We start from the raw sequence: 15589 nt of genomic DNA, 5'->3' as shown, positions 1-15589 counted from the left end.
GAAGTGTAATTAGCTCTTTCCAAAGTAGCTGTAAAAAGAATAGGAACCAGTCAGGCCCCCTGACCATCTTCTAGTGCCTGCTGCTGATCCCTAGTGCCCAAAACTTCATTCCATACTCTTGCTCTCATATCTTGCAGCGAGGCAAAAGGACCAGATGCTCAGGATGAAGCTACCTCTACTACCCACCGTATTCGCAGAAAGAGTTCTCTCTTGACTTTGAATCGGATTAGGCAGCAGCTTCGGTAAGAGTACTCGTTGGCAGGCAGAAAAACATTGCTGCCATCTATGATATCTATAGTTGTGTTTCTTAAAGCCTCTTATAGTTCTTGTTTGTTATTTGCTGGTCCATCGAAATTCACCTTTTAACCAACATGTCTGGAATTTCCCATAAATGTCATAGTTTGAAAGGGGCAAGAAACACTGTCCCGGGCTTAGGTGGTGCCCAGGTCCCCACAGTCATCAAACCTAGCGAGACTGTTAGTGGGGTGCATAACAGCATGAACTTTGATTCTGATAGACTTGGATTTGAAACTGAGCTGTCATTTATTATCAGTGTAACCTTGGGAAGTTTTCTTAACCTTTTGAAGCCTCAGTTTCCCATCTATAAAATGGGGATAATATACACATCACAAAATAATATAAAGCCCTTTGCATAGCACCTCAGTAGCAAGGAAGTGGAGCATATCTGACGTTGCTTGGCCACAGGAGAGACTCTGCAACACCTAATCCACACTGACCTGTTAGGGAGCTTCTTCTTACTTAGACTTCAGACGCTGAAAATCGGAAAATAATGCATCCCATCATTCAGGTTTTTAGATAAGGGTGAAAGTGACCAAGAAGATGGAGAGTTTCTGCTGGCAGCGAAGATTTCATACTCTAGTAACGAGGAGGAAGAGGCTTCCACGCCTCCCCTTCCAAGGAGAATACCAGATCGCGTGTCCAGGAACCTACGCTCTTCTGTGAAGTTGTCCTTACAGACCCCCTCCACGATGCCAAAGAAAACTGTAAGGCTCTTTTAGCTTGATTTTCCAGTGAAGCATCCCCCTCCTAATTTAAAAATTGTGATGACTGGGGTCACACTATTAGTAACCGCTGGACTTTGAGCACAGGCCTGTCATATGCAAAGCTATCACAGTTGGAATATTCATGCAGCAAAGGATCTGTGTGAACCTTAGGACTGAAGATGAATCCAGTAGACAGTGAGCTTTGAGTCCAAGTTCCTTTTAAGATATGGAACCAAATGACTAAAAGCTGAACTTCCAGAGGGAAGGCCAAGAACAGGCTCATTGTCTTTGCACTTTCCACAGAATCCAACAGTCTGTGCGAAATCCATGCTCTCTGGGAACTGAATCCAGGGCTGCTGAGCCATGTTGTTGGTTGTGTTGTGCCACTTGACACAGCTGAGAAACAGGGAGCACTGCTCGGGTATTGGCAATGAATTGTGTAACTGTGAAGATGGAAGACATAAATGGATGTCTTTTCTGTTTCCTGCAGAACCGTTAAAAGCTATTAATGAAAGAGGGCCTCCCCATGTTCAAGTGTATTTGAGAAATGTTTGGATTAAACAAAGTTAAATTGGTTTCATTATTACATGACTTAAGGCCATTGATTCATTAATGTTACTGTGACCTTCAAAGAGAGGATTAGAGTATGAATCTTTGACCAGGAATCTTGTTTTCATGGAATGTATTGTTCTTTGGGACACAATTTAGAAATGCCTAGTTAGGAGACTTTTTCTAAAGCTAATCTCCATTTTTTCATATCAAGAAAAACGTAAATGGCCTTGGGTTGAAGTCAAAGATGTCTAGGGAAGGAAGCCTTAATAGATCACTTTTGGACTTGACAGCAATCTTACCTGCAGTTCTTTATTATGCAAATGGCTTACCTAAATTCTGGTTTGACTGTATCTCCTGGGTCCCACGCAGAAAAAGAGATACAGGGTGTGAGGGCATCTTTCGCATAATAAAAAGTCTGAAGTCCTCAAAATTTTTGGTACCTTCTCAGCAAGGTTTTGTTACTCCTTTCCTGTTTTCTCCAAAGTTAATAGGTGTTAAACCATTAAACAGGGTCTAAGTGCTTTCTGCCTGAGGAAGAGGTGGAGATACTTTTAACACTGTGTAGCCAGCCTTGAAATGTCCTCTGCTTCCACCATCACTACAGAAGAGAGTGCTTTGTGGAAACTCCTTGAAGAAGGGGTAGCAGGCCTGCTCTAGTGAGCCAATAGCAAGGAAAATAAGAGAGTAGGGCTGTTAGACTATACTGAGCAGTGACCCTGGGGTTTGGAGTAGAATAATCTGGTGAGATTTCTCCAACTACTGTATTGTGGATTATGGAAGTCCTGAGCTAAAGTTTGACCAGGTTTTCAAACAAATCTAGAGGATCCTATGAATGAAACCTAGTTTATGCCTCCTAACTCTACCCTATATTTGGGCAGAATACTTAGGACTTATTAATTTCTTGTCTTTCTTTCAAGGTAATATTTTACTTTTAAATAGTATTTAATCCATACTTTCATTCTTTTCTCAGATTGACATTGTTTTCAAATCCTAATGCTGTGTGTAAATTAGGAAAAACACATCATGTTTGGATTATGAAAAAAGTATATGTGTAATGTGAGGAGAGAGGGGGAGAATCATAGTAGTTTATACAAATAAAGGAACTAAGAGGAATTCACTACCGCTCATCTTTTTAGCAGATCATCAGGAATCAGATTTGCTGATGTGTTCTGGATGATGTTTTGCTTTGTTATTTTCCTTCTGAAATATGTTCTCTTTTTTTGACTGTAGCCCAAGCCTAGAATGCCATGTCATGCCACTCCCCGGATCCGCAGCCGAAACCTGGCTGCCCAAGAGCCATCAAGCATGTTGGAGGAGGCCCGGCTGAGGTAACACTGCTCGTGGGCCCCTTTCAGATAGGGAGAAACGGGCCCTCTGCTTTCATTCACATGAAACAGGAGTAGTAATAGACAGTAAAATGAATGAATGTGTGTGTTTAGAGAAACCTCTCAAGCAATGCCCGGGTGAGCTAATGCAGATAGTTTCTAGAAGGAATAATATCCCAGACTACTGCCATCATTTACTAAGGGGTGGAAGTTGCTTAGTCAGGACACTGCTTCTCTGTTATGGTAACCTTTAGAACTATATGGGACTTTTTCAAGATACATAAGCCTAGATCCTGCCAGAAATCAACTGAATCAGAATCTCTTGTGGGATGAGGTCCACCCATATGATTTGGGGAAAGCTTCCCTGGTGATACAGTCCCTTGGTTAGAAACACTGAGTTGGGTGATTCAGGCGAAGAAAAGGATTATGAGGCCATATGAAGAGATTTGAGAATGAAGTCATACCCTTGGATTTGTGGTTACGTTCCTTATTAGAAACAATAGGTAAGTCTTTTCCATTTATTACTGAGTAGATGGTGAAATGTTTCTAGAGTCTTCCTTTTCCCTTATTTAGGCTGCATGTTTCTGCGGTACCTGAGTCTCTTCCCTGTCGGGAACAGGAATTCCAAGATATCTACAACTTTGTGGAAAGCAAACTCCTTGATCATACTGGAGGGTGAGTCATGCTGGGGCAGGCAGGATGGTTAGGGGAGAAGGCCTCTGCTGGTACACCACTTCAGGTGTCATAGTTCAACCAAATGGTCTTTCCCCAGTGTCAGGAGAACAGGCAAAATTGTTGTTGAAATCTAAAGCTTCTAAAGCAGCTTTTGTTGTCAAAGTAATTCTATAACAATAGAAATTCTGTCTTTCAGTGAAAAATGAAACTGGCCTTCTTTGGGTAGACAGTTTGCATACAGCATTGCTTGCGGAATGAATGATTCTGTATAAACAGGTCCTGCTCTGACCAGCTTCCAAGGATGGTCCTTACTGCCCCCACCTCCACATTTCAGGAGTCTCAGTCCTTCCTTCAGGACACATCCGCATACTCCTAACTGGTGATAGCGAGAGGTAGCTGGCACAGACCTAGCCCCTGGGTCTTCCCTTCTTGCCTAGGTGCATGTACATCTCCGGGGTCCCTGGGACAGGGAAGACCGCCACTGTGCATGAGGTGATACACTGCCTTCAGCAGGCAGCGCAAGCAAACGGTGTTCCTCCCTTTCAATACGTTGAAGTCAACGGCATGAAGCTGACGGAGCCTCACCAAGTCTACGTGCAAATCCTGCAGGTCAGCCAAGCTGTTTGGGAAATAAAGTTTTTTGACGGCACATGAAAAGGGAAAGGTTTACTTAATTTTGTGCATATTACATGTTTTCAACATGGCACACGTTGTCCTTTGCGGAGAGGTAGCAGGGGGCCAGAATTCCTACCCTCAAGGACCTTAAAGTCTAGGAGTTTGATGGGAATTACTGGAAGCCAGTACTTAGCAACATGGTGAAAACCATTTGCACACAGGAGGCAGTGTGGCAATCCACAGAAAAGGGATTAGAGAGAGGCCAGCGTTTGATTCATTGTTATCTTGTAAGAAATAATGTTCAGTTATAAGTAGAATTATGTAATAATAATTTTGGAGGTGCTTCTGGGACCAGTCTGTAGCTCACTTGCATTTCAGTCACACAGACTTTATCTTCTGTTTTGGTGCCTTCTCTTCTCCTTCCACGTTAAGGTTAGGCTAGAGTGAAATCCTCAGACCAAATAGCTTCCTCTATTTGCAGATTTAATTTTCAGCCCAGGGGAGTCAAGTCCTTAAATCTGCCATACCTGTTTTCCCCAATGCAGAAGCTGACAGGCCAAAAGGCAACAGCTAACCATGCAGCAGAACTGCTGGCGAAGCGATTTTGCACCCAAGGGTCCTCTCCGGAAACCACTGTGCTGCTTGTGGATGAGGTAAGGAGTCCCCACAGGAGGACTGGAATGTTCTGGGAGCAAATACTAGGCAGGTGGGAGGTCCTAGCTCCCTCTTCACTCATCTGAGCCCATTGTCTTGTGGCAGGAGGCACAGTGTCCATTGACTTCCTTGCTGCTTTGGTGATGTGACCTGAAAAGCGCATGTGGCCAAAGCAGCCGTAACAGGTCTTCACTCTGGGGTCCTGGCTCGGTCTCTCTGGTTGACCCTCCCTTTCCCTGGCAGCTCGACCTTCTGTGGACTAAGAAACAAGACGTGATGTACAATCTCTTTGACTGGCCCACTCACAAGGGGGCCCAGCTTGTGGTCCTGGCCATCGCCAACACCATGGACCTGCCAGAGCGCATCATGATGAACCGGGTGTCCAGCCGACTGGTAGGTCCTGCGGCCGTTCTCAAGCTCTTTGCAGATTCATACGCTGTTCCGCAAAAAGGAATACATGGGAAACCGAAATAAATGGGAAAAGTCAGAAATATGATTTCTGAAATTTTTATCACTTCAAGTTGGAATTAAATATGTCACCATTGCATGATTTGCTGCAAACATATCTTGGTGTTCTGCTTACCTGTGCACTCTTAAACTACACAGAGCCCTAGAGGTTTAATTATTTTTAAAAAATATTTGAGCGCTCACCCTCGCCAGGCAGTATTAGGTGCATAGAGTATAGCAGTGAACAAGGCAGACGCAGTCCCTGCCCTTGCGGACCCGAGCTTCAGCTGGAAGCACCTCAGGTGCTGGTCAGCCTGATGGCTGCAGGCGGGAACTGTGCCTGGACAGATCACAGAGCTGAAGATCCTCCCTCCCACCCTAATTAGAGCATCTCTACTTCTAAATGAAAGGATCTGATAGAATGAAAGGATCTTTTAAACCAAATGAAAAGTATTTGAGAACTCTTGCCCTACAGGATACCACTGGCCGTCATCGGTAACAAAGAGCTGGAAGCAGTGGTAGTCCCAGCATGAAATGTGTAAATTATTATATGCGACTTGGAAATTGGGTTTGGTGACTAGAGAGTGGTTTTCCACCAGGGCTATCAGAGAGGGCAGTCGGTGAACTTGTTCCTGTCACCTTGGCTCCCCAGGGTCTCACCAGGATGTCCTTCCAGCCCTATACTCACAGCCAGCTGCAGCAGATCCTAGTGTCTCGACTCAAACATTTAAAGGCCTTTGAGGATGATGCCATCCAGTTGGTAGCCAGGAAGGTAAGTCGCCCTCAGGGAGCTCCTAGCTGTACCTACAAACCAGTCAGCCAGTCTGTGCTGGCACCTGTCGGTGTGAGGCCCTGGGCTGGGTGCTCTGGGGATGAAGAGAAATTTAAAAAGTCCTATAAAAAATACAAAAGGCAGAAACAAATTTATGAGCAATTCCTTAACCTTCTTGTAGAATGAATTAGAAGGCTGTGACTATGGTGGGCTTATACACAAATGAAAATTAATTGATTCAGGGAGCAGGCAGCTTCGTATAGTGAAAAAGGCACAATAGTTAGGTAGACAAACCTGGTTTGAATTCTGGCTCTAACACTGAACAGTTGTATGGAAAGTTATAGAAAAGTTCTTTTAAAACTTTCTCAGCCTCAGTTTTCTTTGAAAAATGGGAATAATACTAGCTACCTCATAAGGTCATTGTGAGAATTAAGCTTAATCACGTCTATAACATGCCTAACAAGGTACGTACTCCATGGCAGGTAGGTAGGTAGGTATGAGGTTTGGGCTGCCTGCATTCTCTAGGCTCCCTGAGAGAATGCCACCCGAGATTACACTATGTCTCCGACGCTGCTGAGGAACAAAGTGGGTTAAATATCTGCCTCAAGCTGAACACAATCCACACATCCACAGTATTTCCGCACTTAAAAGAATTATTACATAAACGTATTTCTAGCATCTCGCCCGAAACCATGTGAATTCTGACTGCCTGTATAGCAGCAGGAAATGTCTGTAACACCTGCTCAGAGGGGGCTACTTACTGTATTGGGTACTGGGGTCAGATGAACTAGATATGGTGCTGGTCTCCAAGCTTTGCTTTCTAGGAGATATCCTCAAAGTTACCATATAACCTTTGTACTGGCTAATTTTTCACTTCTGCTATCATGCAATTTCTAAAAGTTCTTGTTTTTCTTTGTATGGTCTTTTTTTATGCCATCCTGTTTATTTGAGGTTGTCTTCTTCCTTTTCCTCCAAGATGCTTTTGTCTGTTGTGGTTTATCTTGCATTGTTACTTTCCTCAGGTGGCTTGGTTTTCCCGTCAGGTGTAAGGTGGTGATTATAAAGCTTATTGAGTGCTCTGAGTGCATGAGTGGGGCTTGTTCACCGAGAGCTTCATTGGGATAATCTGAGTGGGCCAATTTCCATATCTTCAGTTCTTTCCCATTGGTATCGTCAGATTTCCCAGGGTAGGCTTTCCGTTTCCTGCCTAGAGGGCAGTGTTCTGGGGTTGGGGCAGGTGGGATGGAGTGAGAGAGAGTGGAGGTCTTCAGTTTCATTGTGCAAATAGTAACCATCTATATTTAGTAAGGAACACCCCCTCCCCTGCAACAATACCTAATGTCCCTGGTCCAGAGACTTTTTGTTTATTCTTGCTTGATAATAAATATCAGGTCTCCTGCCGTGGTGTAAGAGGGAATATCTCCAGGGCAGAGTTTTATGGAAACAGTACAAATTGCTAAGGCACAAAAATTTCTCACAAAGCCCTAAACCATCCTTCTCGTTAGTGGCCCTAATTAATGTTCACCCAACAGCATGAAATGGGAAAGGATCTAGGACAAGTGTTAGGAAACGTTCTGTTAAGGGCCAGGTAGTAAATGTTTTAGGCTTTGTGGGCTATAATGGTCTGTCAGCACTATTCAACTCTGCCCTAGCATCACGGAAAGCGGCCCTGTACAATAGGTAAAGGAATGCAAATAAAACTTTATTTACAGAAACATGTGGCAGGCCATAGTTTACTGACTCCTGGTCTAGGGCATCAGTTTCTTAACTTTCAAAATAAGTCCTTAGTTTGGCCAAACTTTCCCCTTTACCTCCAGTTCCAGTCACTAACCTTGAGCATTTTGATAATTTTTTGTGTAATTTAGATTTATTCTTGGATTCTTCATTACTGGCCTAGGAATTGGCTTTCTTCAGTCTGCTAAGTCAACCACTAACTGCTCGGCCACCTCTTTCCAGCTTGCAGAATTATATTGTTGCTTTTCTTCCTGTTACGGTTTTTGATCTTTTAATAATATTTCAGAAGGCATCAAATTTGTATGTTGTTTTTACCCAAAACTCTTGCCTGTAATTTCAAACCTCTCTTTTATTTCTTTATTTACATATAAAGAAACATACCTATTTTTTTTTAATTTTATTATTTTTTTACAGTGAAAAAATTTCTATATTTAGTCAGCTGGACTCAGTGTAGATGATCCCAGGTTGTTGGCAGCATCCAAAGCATCATAGTCGGGAGCCAGTGGAACATATGCCTGCTTCTCTCCATCAGGCCTGAGCAGGGTGTTGACCTTGGCCACGCCAATGTCATAGAGCTTCTTCACAGCCTGTTTGATCTGGGGCCTGTTGGCCTTGACATCCATCCACAGTGAACACAAGTGTATTGCTGTCTTCTCTCTTCTTCATGGCCGACTCGGTAGTCAGGGGAACTTGGTGATGGCATTAGGGCCATTATCAACTGGGACCATTTTAAAACAAAATTCTCCACATGAGGTTTTTAGGAGTCACAGCATAAATTTGGGCTACAGATCCATGTGAGGGCTTGTGGTGGCAAAGACTGGGTTTTTTTTATCCTATACCACCTAGCATCAAGATCAAACAGGCCATTTTTCTTGCCATTCCCTCTTCATGATGAGTCTCGTCTCCTTCACCACAGCAGCAGTCAAAAAGGGTGCTTGCAGTCACCAAGGTTCATGGATACTCTCCGGATGACAATCGCTTTGGGTGTTTTCTTGCCTCCCAGGCTCCCCTGTCTGTTCTGATTTTCGGCCTCTGCAGCAGCTCTTGAGTCCATGCTATTAACACAGTACTGTTTCACAAGGCAGTGGTAATGGTGAGCAGAAGAAAGAGATGATAGGGTAGAAACATCCACAGGGCAGCCTTACTAATTAGATGTGGAGATTAGAGGAAAGGAAGACTATAAGCTGAGAGTCGTGTTTCGGCCTTGGGTTACTGGAAAAGCAATCTTTGTTTTGAATGTCTTAAATTCTGAAAACAAATATACATAAAACATGTTAAAACTCCTATAACCCCATTTCCCAGAAATGACTATGTCTTTGTGTATGTTGTGTATATATATATAGATATATATGTATATATGCCTATACAATTTGCTTTTTAAAACTTAATGTTGCAGGAATTTTAGAAGGAAATAATCATTTCGGCACGTTGTCAGGCAGGATGTTGTCGCCTGAGATAGTTGTCAGGCGAATGGTGGGGATTGCTGGCAGGTACTGGGAATACAGAAACTGAGAGATCCTTGCAGGCCATAGTGAGTCCAGGAATTCCTCAGTGAAATTTGAAATGCAAGTGGCCTAAGTCAGCTTGGGAAAGAGTATAGGATTCCGTATGAAGGGAGCCCAGGAGTCCTGATCCTCTGTGCACATGGAAAGCAAGGAACTACAGCAGAGTCGCTGGCAGTATGGGTTGGTCTGATCATCTAACCACAGGTTCCTCTGGCTCCTCAGATTTGTGGCTTCCTTCCCCCTTGATTCTGGTTGTTGAGCCATTGACCAGGCTGGCTCCAAAATTTACCTTATGTTGTGAGGGAAGTTCAGGCTGTGGCTTTATCTCCAAAATGTTTCCCGATGGTTCAATATGAGCTTGAGCTACAAGTCTCTTCTTTTAGATTTCATTTCCCTAATATTAAATCTGACAATTTCTGCCTTTTCCACTGTAGCATTATCTGTAAAACCAAGACAAGGTTTGGACTCAGGGAGAATCCCAGGCACAGTATGCAGTTACATGCTGCAGAACAGTGTTTCGGTCAATGATAGACCGAATATACAACAGTGGTCCCGTGAGATTAGAATGGAGCTAAAAAATTCCTGTCACCTAGTGAAGTCCTATCAATCATAATGTCACAGCACAACCATTACTCATTTGTTCATGGAGATGCTGGTGTAAACAAACCTACTGCACTGCCAGTTGTATAAAAGTATAGCACAGACAATTATGTACAATACACAATACTTGGTAATGATAAAGGACTGTCCCTGGTTTATGTATTTACTATACATTTTGTCGTTATGTTAGAGTCTCCTCTTTCTACTTATAAAGTTTGCTGTACGACAGTATGCCGTGTTACACTGGTAGCAGCCTCATAGTACGTCTCGTGTTTACCTCGTTTCTTGATTGCATCATTTTTCTTGTGCTTGGTTTAATCTTGTGTTTTGTACAGTAACATCCTGTACAGGCTTGTAACCTGGGAGCAATAGGCTGTACCATACAGCCTAGGTGTGCAGTAGGCTGTACCAGCTAGGTGTGTAAGCGCTCTCTGTGATGTTCGCACAATGATGAAATTGCCTAATGATGCTTTTCTCAGAATGTATCCATCCCCCTTGTGAAGTGGTGCATGACTATGATAATCTATATCTGGGTTGCCATCAGGTTCCCAGCCAGGGCTAAGTACTTAACTTCAGGTTTAAGTCCATTCCCAGTACCGCCTTTCCTTTTTAGCTGAACACAGAATCTGTTGGTTTTTCTCCTGGACTGAGATGGCAAGGGGACCTCAAGGAATAAAATGTTTCCTCCTATAGGTAGCAGCTCTTTCTGGAGATGCACGACGCTGCCTGGACATTTGTAGGCGTGCCACAGAGATCTGCGAGTTCTCCTGCCAGAAGCCTGGCTCCCCTGGCCTGGTCACCATAGCCCACTTACTGGAAGCAGTAGATGAAATGTTTTCATCGTCGTATATTACTGCCATCAAGTAAGACCCTTCTGCTTCCTGACCCTGAACATTTCTGGGAAGGCTACTAAAGAGGGCCATAGTCTGGAAAGGCCTTGAAAGCATGTTTCCCTTTCAAAGCTTTTACTCATTCAACTCACATTTTCTGAAGACACTGTCTTTTTTCTGTAGGGGCATAGTCTAGTCAGGGAGGCAGAAATGTAAACCTAGTATAACAGGAAAAGAATTCCCATGAATTGAGTTACATCGTAGATGTTTAGTAAAGTGCTATGGGAACAAGAAGGAAGCAGCAACTTCTCTCCCACTGAATGATATACTCAGCTAATGAAATGGAGGTGCTGTACATTTCCTGATGCAGTTGCTGTGTTCCCTCACTTCCATTTATTATGTCATTTTGAGATTTTAGGGGGTAGGGGAGATCCTTGCCAAATAATCTAGGAGGAAGCAGTCCCAATTTCCCCCCATCTTCTCTAAAGATGCAGAAAAGCTTTATTTTGCTTTCCTCTTGGTTGTTGGTATAGCCACTTGTGTGAATTCACATCTTTTCATTTTCTTTAAGAAATTCCTCTGTTCTGGAACAGAGCTTCTTGAGAGCCATCCTTGCAGAGTTCCGTCGATCAGGACTGGAGGAAGCAACATTTCAGCAGGTGATTGATTTCTTTTTTTCAAATCCTTCTAGATTTTGGTCTGGTGCCTTTAAAATATGTGGGAATTTTAATCACTGTGTAACAGTTTATCTCTATTTTGTTCCAATTTGTGCTAAAGAATATCTATTCTTTTAGCACCTATTTTTATGTGATATTTTATTGAGTTGCATGAGAAGAGACCTCTAGCAACTGGCTTCTGCATATTAGATTGAAGGTTTACTATGTACCAGATGCTGTTCTAGGAGTGGAAGATTCAAAGATGAACAAGTCAAAAGTTACTGCCCTGATACAGCGTATGGTATAGTGGGGGCAAGGCTTTCAGAATGAGCCGTGTTTGAAAACAGCACCAAGATCATCCGAACACTGTTTAAACATAGTTTCCGTTATATTGAGTACAAGGAAGCATTAAAGCTTGTGCTTTAGTGGTTTAAAGTTGGTATCTACAGTGTTTCCCCGAAAATAAGACCTAGCCAGACAATCAGCTCTAATGCATCTTTTGGTGCAAAAATTAATATAAGACCCAGTATTATATTATATTATATTATATTATATTATATTATATTATATTATATTATATTATATTACATTACATTATGTCATATCATACCTGGTCTTATATCAGACCCAGTCTTATAGTCTTATAAAATAAAACCGGGTCTCATATTAATTTTTGCTCCAAAAGACGTATTAGAGCTGATTGTCTGGCTAGGTCTTATTTTTGGGGGAAACACTGTACAGGCAATGGGCCGCCTTAGAAGATGAATTGTTAAAGGTGTTTAAGTGTGTACCTTGAAGTATGAATGTCTGAGTATGTTTTAGACATACCGATAGAGAGGTCAGGAAAACATTTCCTTCCAGCTACTTCTTTACTTCCTTTCAGCTTTTCTTCTTTAAATTCTTTTTTAAACATTTAGTTGCTGGTCTTGTTTTGCCCGTTATTCTCCTTCTAGAGCCTGAGACAGGTCTTTTGCAGAGAGTGACTTTCATTTTAGTTTGTGACTATATCCTGAACATCTACAATGTGCTATATTAACTGTGATAGGAGCCAGGAACCCTGATCTGACAAGCTTGTCCCTGCTCCTGACAAGCTCCCAGTTTGGTGGGGGGTGGCGGTAGGGGATAGACTTACAAATAGTTAGAATAGAAAGTGACCAGGAAGTGCTACAGACTTGCCTGGCCCACTTGGGGCTGTAGGGTAGGAATCTATGTTTCTAGCTATCCTTTTGCCTCTCTTTATTCAGTATTCTCTCTCTGGGCCTTTGCTTTTCCAAGGGTCATGCCTTGGCACCTATACACTATCTGCTTAGGAAAATGCCTTTTAGCAAAATTCAACTTGAATTGTGACAATCTCAGTTGTGGAACTCTCAGCCCCTGGATCCCAGGACTGTTTGTATAACAGTCACAATTACCAGACATTTTACATCCCATTACTCATGAGATATTATAATACACTTAACAGATAAAACTGAAGCTCAAAAAATAAAATACTTGTAACTTGCCTAGGGTATCATATTTAGGTAATTGGTCGAACCAGGATTCAGACCTGCTGTTCTCTGATTCCGAGGTCATTGTTGCATTCTGCCCCTGCATTTGTGCCCCAATGGGGCACCCATTGATGCCTTCCAGGGTATTGAGTATCCTGGCCAAGAAGTATCTGATTTTCCCAAAAGAAGAAATAAATGATCAGATATAGACCCAGACTACCTTTCTTCTCTTAACCTTTCTGGCAGCTGACTGGATTTGGTTTTCGCTTGTAGGTATACAGGCAGCACGTGGCACTGTGCAGGATGGAGGGACTCCCGTACCCCACCATGTCAGAGACAATGGCAGTGTGCTGTCATCTGGGCTCCTGCCGCCTCCTCCTCGTGGAGCCCAGCAGGAACGACCTGCTTCTTCGTGTGCGGCTCAATGTCAGCCAGAATGATGTGTTGTATGCACTGAAAAAAGAGTGAAGGGCCTCAGAAGCCAGCAGTGTGAGCTGCGGTTTTTAAAGAGCCTGATTTCCTTTTTCTAAACACATGGAATTGTTGCAGCAAATCAAATTAAATGGAAATGGCTATCATGTAGTTTGGAATTTTCCATTAAATAATTTGCTTTTTTGTAGAACGTGTGGGAAATTTACAGCCATTATAAATATCAGATTATAAAACCAAACCATCCTTCCAACAATGGGCCCTCCCTCTGACTTTTATTTCTGTTAGTAGCCCTACCATTTATTTAATGGTAACACACCATGTATACAAATACCTGCATACTCTTACTTGTATTGATACAAAATAGTTCTGGCAGAATATGTAACAAATTGGTTAGATTGGTTGCCTCTGGGAAAGAACTGGATGGCTGTGAGCAGGGGCTAGAGTAAGACTTTCACTGAATGTTATTATGTATCTTAACTTTTGAACAATATGAATGTAACAAACTTAGTTTATAAAAAAGAACTGCTGAAATTTATCACTGAAATATTTATCACTGAAATATTTATCACTGAAATATCAGTGATAAACAATCCCTAGCAACAAATAGGTAGAAAATTTAATTTTTAAAAAGGTATCAGTTATCATAAAAACAAACCTGTGAATAAAAAAGACTTAGATGGCACAGAAAATATAAGATACCCAGGAATAAAGCTAACAGAGACGTAATTAATCTCTAAATACAACTCAATTCCAATCAATGTCTTGGCAGGGTTTTTGGTATAACTGCAAGTTAATTCTAAGATTTATATGAAAGTCAACAATGGGACAAACTGACATCTAAATCCTTCTCATGGGAGGCACTGAGGAAAACACATCACCCATGTAATAGTCCTGCCAGAAATGTTTGACCTGAGTCTATTGATGAGAAAATTTTCAGATAAATTAAAATTGAAGGAGAAATATTCTGCATAAAATCAATATCTTCTTAATAAAATCGATATCACAAAAGACCACACCAAAGTGGAAAAATTATTTCAAGCGAAAGGAAAATAGAGAAATGAGAGCTAAATAGCTAAATGTACTTACTCTGATTCTTAATCAGGTTGTAGATTTGAGATAAATAATTATGAACAGTATGGACTATATTCATAAGAGGTAATAGTATTATGTAAATGTTAAATTTTGTGAGTGATAAATTGTGTAGGAGAATGTTCTTGTTAGGAGAATCATGAAATATTTATATTTATAATTGCATATAATGGACTGAGGATCAGTATCAGAATATTTAAAAGAAGTACACAATAAAGAAAAAGGGAAAAATGGGTAAATAAGTAATCCACAGAATAAGAAACAAGAATAACCAACAAAATGTAAGCATAGTAAAAGAGGTCTGCAAGTCGTGACTCACTGAGGGAGTATAACTTTGTGGATAATTTGGAATTATTGTCTGGAAAATGCAGAAATTCTATGAGCCAGCAATTCGTTAGGAAAATGTGTACCCTAGTTGTTGTGTACAAGAATGCTCATATCACTGTAATGGCAAGCTGTTGGAAAAGTGAATTATTTTCATACTAGATAAAATGTAAATATCAATGTGGATGAAACTTACAAAAATGGTGGAGCAGACAAAGAAGTTGAAGAATATATGCATGATTCCAATAACATATTAAAGCGTGCAAAACAAATACTATGGATTGCTTAAATATACATACACACAGTAGAAATAGAAAGAAATGCTCAGGAATAATAAACACCAAACTCAGGAGAGTGGATATCTCTTTGGAAAAGGGTTGCAACATGATAGGTGGCTTCAAATGTATTGTCCTGTTTTTTTCTTAAACTTGTGGTTGGTGTCTATGTTAATTCACACGAAAAATATGAACTATTGAGTGCCTGCCTGTACCATGCACTGCTCTAGACACTGGAGATTACAAACACTTCTGCCTTGGTGGTGTTTGCATTCAAGCAAATGTGAAATGTATATCTTTGGGTATATGTGAAATATTTCGTTATAAAATTAAAATTTTAATGAGAAAAAAGTGGAAGTGAAACTTCAATTTTAAAATGCTAAACTAAGGTCAGTCTCTGGGCCACCCAAAGCAATAGGATATGGAAAAGCACATTGTCCAAGGAAACTGGAAGATCTTTGAAACCGCTATCTACGAAACATAGTTACAAAACATAATTTAAGTTGAGGAGCTAGGTAGAAGTGAGTTGCAAGGTTTGTTTCAGATGGAAGATTCTTTTAACGCCCTTTCCCATCTCTCATTTCATTGCTCTGCAGGGCAGGGGAGTAAAAAC

The 15589-nt window shown here is 41.5% G+C and overlaps 1 protein-coding gene across 3 annotated transcripts in view; it reads left to right on the top strand.

Annotated features, from left to right (window-relative positions):
• The window catches only part of ORC1 (origin recognition complex subunit 1), a 28614-nt gene extending 15180 nt beyond the window's left edge, over positions 1 to 13434 (top strand). For all 3 annotated transcript variants that reach the window (XM_074334720.2, XM_074334718.2, XM_088791140.1), the window contains 11 exons: positions 138 to 242; positions 809 to 1004; positions 2787 to 2884; positions 3455 to 3556; positions 3994 to 4165; positions 4717 to 4824; positions 5069 to 5218; positions 5925 to 6044; positions 10577 to 10746; positions 11285 to 11372; positions 13130 to 13434. In XM_074334720.2, the coding sequence (XP_074190821.2) occupies positions 138 to 242; positions 809 to 1004; positions 2787 to 2884; positions 3455 to 3556; positions 3994 to 4165; positions 4717 to 4824; positions 5069 to 5218; positions 5925 to 6044; positions 10577 to 10746; positions 11285 to 11372; positions 13130 to 13324 (1504 nt within the window). In that variant the 3' untranslated portion in view covers positions 13325 to 13434. The remainder of the gene's footprint in view (positions 1 to 137; positions 243 to 808; positions 1005 to 2786; positions 2885 to 3454; positions 3557 to 3993; positions 4166 to 4716; positions 4825 to 5068; positions 5219 to 5924; positions 6045 to 10576; positions 10747 to 11284; positions 11373 to 13129) is intronic.
• The last annotated feature ends 2155 nt before the right edge of the window (positions 13435 to 15589 follow it).

Source organism: Rhinolophus sinicus, chromosome 14, assembly GCF_057876585.1.
Source record: "Rhinolophus sinicus isolate RSI-liver-muscle chromosome 14, RSI-T2T, whole genome shotgun sequence".
In the NCBI taxonomy this organism is placed as follows: domain Eukaryota; kingdom Metazoa; phylum Chordata; class Mammalia; order Chiroptera; family Rhinolophidae; genus Rhinolophus; species Rhinolophus sinicus.
This window is presented reverse-complemented; position numbering and strand designations above follow the sequence as displayed.